We start from the raw sequence: 7,935 nt of genomic DNA, 5'->3' as shown, positions 1-7,935 counted from the left end.
TAATCAAATGTTATTTGTCACATGCCCTGAATACAACAGGTGTAGATCTTACAGTGAAATGCTTACTTACAAGCCCTACATTACCCAGGGGTCAAAATAATAATATCATTTTGAGATTACTGTACAAGTAATTATACGTAAATCAACTAACTGCATGATGGGGAAAAAATTAAAAAAATCCCTGATAATAAAATCGTAACAAATGATCTCCGATAATTTAATACTGAACGTAACAGTCAAGGCTAGACAGTACTTCCACCGCCGCACCGGTGGGTGGCGGCAGCGGACCCGAATACACGTAAATAATCGTATTGAAACCCGCGAGGGAAATATTCCCTTGCTGCTAGCACGTAGCTAGCTAGCTATTTGTTTTGATTTCTCGGGCTTGTGTATTTTCAAATAATAACTCAGTCATTACTGTCCCGTTTGTACAAATAACTAGCAACTTAACCGAAGGAAAGCAGCTGCATCCGCACCGTGAATCATTGATTTGTGAGCAACTAATTTATCTAAAGGCTAATGTTAGCTACAGTAGATAGCTAATCATTCCAACTAGCTAGTCAGTTTTTATTTGTCACATCAAATGTGCTTGCAACTGCGTTAGCTAGCAAAGTAGAATATTTGCAATTTACCAGGCTATCAAATCGTGTGAAAAATCTCGAGTAGGTTGCTCGTGTGTCGAGAAGCTATCGCGTTTGATAACACGACTTTTCCGCATATAGCTAGATCAAGGCCAACGACCTTGCTGTGATGTAAACTTGCAGAACGCCTTTGCTTGTTTTGATTTACATATAGTCGTTTTAATGGGGAAAAGGAAAGACATGATCCACCCAAGGTTTCTTTTAGGTGAGTTTTTTTTACTGTTGATGTTATGCTCCCATGACGCAAGCATGGCTGTTTTTCTTTTAGTCCCCACCCCCTCTCTCTGTTACTGATCTAACCTGTAATCATCTGGATACAAATGCCTGGTTGGTTGTTTGTGAATTGAAGATTTGACACCATCATATTCACTTGCCATAAGAAGCCATTAGGAACTGTCCAGAAGCCACTAGTCATTATTTTGAGTCATACGTGGCATTATAATAATAATATATGCCATTTAGCAGACACTGTTTAGTCGACTGGTCAATAGGCTGTTGGTCGCCCGATATGTCCTTAGTCAAGCAGTCGCAAAACAATCCATGGTGCACAAAACACCTGTCTGATTAGCGCCTGTCTCAGTGGACTAATCCATTGCGGAGGTCATGGGGATGGCACAGTCCATCACTCTAAGAGAAAATGTATGCTTGATCCGAAAATGTGGCCGGAGGCGCCATATTGATGGTGTGACGCAATTGCGGGGAGGTATCAACACAAACTCACTTCCTTCACAACAGCTCTGCATCATATTGTGATCTAAAAGCACCTGTTTGGTACCCGTGGTGTGTTACGGTGTTTGGAGTTGGTTATAACCAATTTATTGATGTGATTATGATAGGTCCTATTAGATAGGTCAGACCCTATTAGTCAAGTGCATGCAATGCATACATGTTTCACATAAAGAGAGAAGGGGTTGAGGGAATAGGAAATGATGTTCCTAAACAAATGAGGTATTTTTTGCCATTGGGCTACCCCTTGAGTCATTTGTGTGTCTTAGTTATTTCATCATACACTGCGCTTATAGCATCAGACAAGCTCAGTGCATATAGTTGATTTATTCATACACATGGTGTGTGTCTATATATGAAAAAAATACATGTTTTAAAATTACGACCAGTTTGGTCTAAAGAACAGAGCACTCTTTTTTTTCTTTTTTTATCGTGGACAACCATGCATACATTTTTCTGATGGGTGTCCCCAGCAGAAATCAAACCCACGATCCTTGGTTTTGCAAGCGCCATGCTCTACCAACCTAGCCCGTAACACCAGTAGAGGCTGCTGAGGGGAGGACGGTTCCTAATAATGGCTGGAACGGAGTGAAACCATTCCACCTTTTCTGCTCGAGCCATTACCTCGAGCCCGTCCTCCCCAATTAAGATGCCACCAACCTGTGAACAACAATTCTAAATAGGCTTGATTGTCTTTCTATCTATTTTGTCTACATCTTTATTGGTTATTTGTGACTACAGGTGATGGAGACCACCTGGGGTTACACAGCCTCCATAGGAGGAAACACAAGAAGCATAAGAAGCACAAGAAGAAGCATCACCGTGACGACGGGCACAGCTCCTACTCCGAGGCCCTGGAGTCATCTTCTGGCATCCTGGTCAAGCCCCCCACACAGCTCCGACTCAAGCCCCCGACGCAGCTCCGACTCAAGCCCCCCACACAGCTCCGACTCAAGCCCCCCACGCAGCTCCGACTCAAGATCAAACTGGGAGGCCAAACGCTGGGGACCAAAAGGTGAGACCTCGCTGGCTTCTACTTTAAGAGTGACACAGAGACCACTGAGCTTAACACGGGTGAGTTTCTCAGAAAACATAAAGATCGTGGTTTGCCCATTGTCTACCAATGGTTTTAACATGGTCTTAGTGCTAAAGATAATCTTTATATTTTGGAGAAACTCACCGTGGCCCTAATCAGTTCTTATTGACTTCTGATACAAAATATAGGTCCAGCGTTCACGTGACCTGAAATTCTAACCCCATTCTCATTATCTCTCCTTTTGTTTTAATGAACCAGTGTGCCAACATTCAGTGTGGTCCCTGGTGTAGCCCGCTCCCCGTCTCCTCTGATGATCGTGGACGATGATGACGACTCGGATGATGATGACGATGAGGAGCCTTCTGAGGGCGTCCCACTCGAGCAGTACCGGGCCTGGCTTGGTGAGTGCCAAGGTCTGTCTCTTACTCTCATCATGTCCAATCAATATAAATGTAATTTCCTGTTTAAACTGATTGATTTACTATACACAGTGCCGTTAGAAAGTATTCATACCCCTTGACTTATTCCACATTTTGTTGTGTTACAGCCTGAATTCAAAATGGATTAAATAAAAAAAAATCTCACCCATCTACCCAATAATGACAAAGTGAAAACATGTTTTTAGAAATGTTTGCAAATTTATTGAAAATTAAATACAGAAATATCGTATTTACATAAGTATTCACACCCCTGAGTCAATACATATTAGAAACACATTTGGCAGTGATTACAGCTGTGAGTCTTTCTGGGTAAGTGTCTAAGAGCTTTCTACACCTGGATTGTGCAACATTTGCCAATTTATTATTTTCTGAATTCTTCAAGCTCAAATTGGTTGTTGATCATTGCTAGACAACCATTTTCAGGTCTTGCCATAGATTTTCAAGCAGATTTAAGTCAAAACTAACTCGACCACTCAGAAACATTCACTGTCTACTTGGTAAGCACTCTAGTGTAGATTTGGCCTTGTGTTTTAGGTTATTGTCCTTCTAAAAGGTGAATTCATCTCCCAGTGTCTGGTGGAAAGCAAACTGAACCAGGTTTTCCTATAGGATTTTGCCTGTACTTAGCTCCATTCCATTTCTTTTTTTATCCTGTAAAACTCCCCCTTCCTTAGAGATTACAAGCATATCCATAACATGATGCAACCACCACTATGCTAGAAAATATGGAGAGTGGTACTCAGTAATTTGTTGTATTGGATTTGCCCAAAAACATAATATTGCATTCAGGTCAAAAAGTTACTTGCTTTGCCACATTTTTTTCAGTATTACCTTTTTGCAAACAAGATGCATGTTTTGGAATATTCTTTATTCTGTACAGGCTTCCTTCTTTTCATTCTGTCAATTAGGTTAGTATTGTGGAGTAATTACAACATTGTTGATCCAGCCTCAGTTTTCTCCTATCACAGCCATTAAACTCTGTAACTGTTTTAAATTAACCATTGGCCTCAAGGTGAATTCCCTGAGTGGTTTCCTTCCTTTCTGGCAACTCAGTTAGGAAGGACACCTGTATATTTGTATTGACTGGGTGTATTGATACACCATCCAAAGTATAATGAATAACTTCGCCATGCTCAAAGGGATATTCAATGTCTGCTTAGATTTTTTTTTTTTTTTACCCATCTACCAATGGGTGCCCTTCTAAGCGAGGCATTGAAAACCTCCCTGGTCTTTGTCGTTGAATCTGTTTGAAATTCTCTGCTGGACTGAGGGACCTTACAGATAATTCTATGTGTGGGGTAGAGATGAGGTAGTCATTCAAAAATCATGTTAAACACTGTTATTGCACACAGAGTGAGTCCATGCAACTTATTGTGATACTTTTTAAGCACATTTTTACTTCTGAACTTATTTAGGCTTGCTTTAACAAAGGAGTTGAATACTTATTGACTGAAGACATTTCAGCTTTATTTGTGTAAACATTTGGATCGCAGCCATGTCATTCTAATATCTTGACCATGCACTTTTCTTTCTGTTTCTTGTCTCTAGATGAGGACAGTAACCTGGACCCGTCTCCTCTGCCAGACATGGACTCTGACTCCCTGGGAGGACTGGGGGGGCCGGTGGACGAGGAGGAGAAGTGGCTGGACGCCCTGGAGAAAGGAGAGCTCGACGACAACGGAGAGCTGAAGAAGGAGGTCGATGAGTCACTGCTCACAGCCAGACAGGTAACAGGGTCCGTCCGGACAGGCCTAGGCTAGTCTGACATGTAGAGTTCTGAGTTTTTCCTCCACCATGTGATTTAAGGTTACGATATGACCTGCGAAATTGCTAGTGGTTAAAAACTTGGAAGGTTACAGAAATGATCTAACCTTATAGATTTAGGTCTACATCCTACTGTACCTGACTGTGTATTTGTGTGTGTGTGCTTCTGCCTTACAGAAAGCCCTCCTGCACAAGCAACAGAACCAGCCTCTCCTGGAGCTGCCCATGGGCTACAAGGAGAAGGAGATGACCGCTGAGATGATGCAGAAGAGGGAGGAGCGCGCCCGCAAGAGGCGCCTGCAGGCTGCCAAGAAGGCAGAGGAGAACAAGAACCAGACCATTGAGAGGCTCACCAAGACCTCGAAGGCCAAGATCAAGAGCATGAGGGAACGTAAGTCCAAGCAGGCCCAGTGTCCCATGGTCCGCTACTGCGACTCGGCCCAGGGAATGGGGATTTCCTTTCCCAAGGGGGTGCTAGCCCCCACCTCTGCTCCCCTGTGCCCCCCTCCACCGGCACCGGTAGGGTGCGGAGTAAACGGGTGCAGTAATCTGAAGAGGTACTCGTGTTCCAAGACAGGGATCCCTCTCTGTAGTCTGGAGTGCTACAAGAAGAATCTGGTCCTTGTTGTGGAGAGCGCCATTTGAACTTGACCTCTTTGGAAGGTTTCGGCTTGCTGGCCGTACAGACTCTAGGGCTAAATCAAAGGACAAGGTGGATATTTTTTATTTAGCAGATTATAAAAATGCATTTTTTTGTTGTTGACGTGTCCAGTAATTGGTCATTTCCTCTGCATTTCTGGTGGCAAACTAATGACATAATTATGTGTACTTACAAAAGAGATGAATGTTGTTCAAATCAATGCATCAGTCAAATGTAGCCCTGATAAGACGCATCATTATAATGGAGGCTACAGCCCCATTAGCCAGTTTGTATTTCATTTCTAGATCCTGTTTGTGGTAGTCCACGTGATGTAGATTGTATAAGAATTTAACAAGGTAACCTTGTTCTGTGAAATGAATCAGCTGAAGTAAACCAGCTTTTTCCTAAAATTACAAAGTGCTCTTTTGCCTGTTGATCATGAAGGACTTTCATTTGTGTAAATATATCGTTAATGGTTTTGTATTCATTTAGGAAGCCGTAAAGCACTGTATAGCGTCATGTTAACATGTTACACACTGTTTGATAAATGGAGAAAATTACACCAGGAAACCAAAACAGGTTTTTATTTTAATTAACAGACTCAAAGGTGCATTTGTATCACAAATTATTTGACTTCTATACAAAATACTGTACATCTTAAATACAATACCCTCCCCACAATCAACAACATATAGGAATTTAACTCCACTTAAGGCGGTTGCCATACCAATGTGGAGAGGCTAGCAGGCAAGAACAGTCACATTATTTGGTCAGGCATACTTAAAGGTGCTACACAGGATTTTTGCACTGCAATTTCAGCTGTCAGCTGTTTGAAGCTGGTGGACCAAAACCCAAAGTAAAGGCTCAAGTGCAAGTCTCCGCCATGTTACGGGGAAATGGGATGAGGGGGAGTTTTGTTTGGAATGCAGCCTAATGCTAGGTGACTTGCAAGGTATTTCACAGCAATTTAGATTGTACAATGATTCCCTACACTATCCAGTGCTTGTTTTCACACAAACTGGAATTGAGCGAACAGTGTAGAATTTTTGCAACCAGGAAATGACAGAGCGATTTCCACTAGATAACACAGCCAAAGTCAGAACAGCTTTCTCACTTTGACAACAGATGCTGCTCTGGCGGGTCAAAATCAATAGATGAATATCACAGCCAATCACAACACTGGCGGGTAAGTAGTACTGTGAAACACTCATTCCACTATTACTGCAGATATAATATGGACATTTTCAGAAATTAAAATGCAGAAATAAAAATCCTATGTGTAGCACCTTTAAGTGAACAGCAATGTCAGAATCACTGAACTAGAATGAGATTCTATTTCTACGGTCAGAGCAGAAGCAAAATGCTTTCGCTGCAGTCACATCAGCCTGTTTTCTGAGGTATTATTGAGTTTAGTGGCTTGTCCTACCTTCCACATTCATGGCACACTATTCCCTACAAAGTGCACTACTTTTGACCAGATTCAAAAGCTGTGCACTCAATACGGAGTAGGGTGCCATTTCGGACAGAAAATTGTTGCATCCAGTAAACCCAGGGCTTCGTTCAGTAGGCAAGTGTAGTGGGACGTTACAGATAGAAATGCCATGAATAGAGCTGACGTGATTCCTTACAATAATATTCTACATATCAGAGGTGTGTTTTTTCTATTTAATATATTTCTATCTGAATGTTCCACAGCGTTGTGCCCTGCTGAACGCAGCCCTGCTGTTCCACTGGAGCTGGTCCAAGTCTAACAGAGAACAACCTTGGTCTTTCCTTTTATCTGCTGTCAGGTGATCATTGTCTGTCTGGAACAAGACAAGTCTTAGTTCCCGCAATATCTCAGACAGACAGTAAGCAGGCGTTGAGGTCGACTATGAAATGTTGAATACCAGGGTCGTGTTCATTAGGGTGTACTGTTGTAAAATATTTTGTGACGGGAAACAAACAAGCGGTTCTTATTGGAGTTCAGGTAGCCCCTCCCTGTTTCTATCAGTTTTCTCCCATTTGATGCCTAATGAAAAGAACCCAGGGTTGTGCACCGCTGTCTGTAGGTAGTAGTGTTATCAGAGTTCATTAAGAGACTGTTGGCAGACGGCTCGTCACAAGGCCAGGCCGAAAGATAGGCGGAAGGCCATCTCAACGGGAACCTCTGCCACGGAGTCATGAAAACACACATAGAATTCCTGAGGGACGGGTTCTAGAAGCATCCGGCTGGAACACAGAGAGAAAACAGAGCTTCAAAGTGAGAAAGAGGAGGAAAATGGCAGAGTGGGTTTCTGGGGCATCCTAATAATATCTACATTCTCCTGAAGTGTGCACCTGTTCACTTCCCTTCATGGATTTTAAAGGAATTGACTGGTATATGGAAACACCCTCTAGCCCATGCCTCCACCAATCCAATGCTTTTCATTTTGTGGGGAATAGTGAACACTTCAGGAGGAAGGAGATATCATTGAGCCGCACCCAAGGTAGAGGAGCATAGGTAGGCAGGACATATAATTGTTAAGTGATTAAAAAAATCTAACAAAAAGCACTAGAGGTCAGGAGAGTAGGCATTACAGGACCACCTTGATAAATGAAGATCTCTCTGCCCAGTATGTGTCTAACTGCAACTGTGTCTAACTCTAACTGCTACTCCAAGCCTCTCACTCAAAGTTAACTCCAGTGTTTTACTTCCCTTCTTTACTC

The 7,935-nt window shown here is 42.5% G+C and overlaps 2 protein-coding genes across 4 annotated transcripts in view; one reads left to right on the top strand and one right to left on the bottom strand.

The window, feature by feature from the left end:
• The first annotated feature begins 290 nt into the window (after positions 1-290).
• On the top strand, positions 291-5,817 carry LOC139561845 (INO80 complex subunit B-like). Of its 2 annotated transcripts, none has more exons than XM_071379160.1 (5): positions 291-846; positions 2,109-2,382; positions 2,662-2,816; positions 4,392-4,570; positions 4,785-5,817. In XM_071379160.1, the coding sequence occupies exons 1-5, from the start codon at positions 804-806 to the stop codon at positions 5,250-5,252; spliced, it is 1,119 nt and encodes a 372-aa protein (XP_071235261.1). In that variant the 5' UTR covers positions 291-803; the 3' UTR covers positions 5,253-5,817. The 2 variants fall into 2 exon arrangements, with proteins under 2 accessions (XP_071235261.1, XP_071235262.1); XM_071379161.1 differs by having other exon boundaries at positions 292-846; positions 2,662-2,804.
• LOC139561842 (protein inturned-like) overlaps positions 5,816-7,935 on the bottom strand; it is a 49,540-nt gene continuing 47,420 nt past the window's right edge. For both annotated transcript variants that reach the window (XM_071379150.1, XM_071379151.1), the window contains exon 17: positions 5,816-7,458. In XM_071379150.1, coding sequence (XP_071235251.1) covers positions 7,347-7,458 — 112 coding nt within the window. In that variant the 3' untranslated portion in view covers positions 5,816-7,346. The remainder of the gene's footprint in view (positions 7,459-7,935) is intronic.

The sequence above is a fragment of the Salvelinus alpinus genome, chromosome 31 (genome assembly GCF_045679555.1).
Source record: "Salvelinus alpinus chromosome 31, SLU_Salpinus.1, whole genome shotgun sequence".
In the NCBI taxonomy this organism is placed as follows: domain Eukaryota; kingdom Metazoa; phylum Chordata; class Actinopteri; order Salmoniformes; family Salmonidae; genus Salvelinus; species Salvelinus alpinus.
This window is presented reverse-complemented; position numbering and strand designations above follow the sequence as displayed.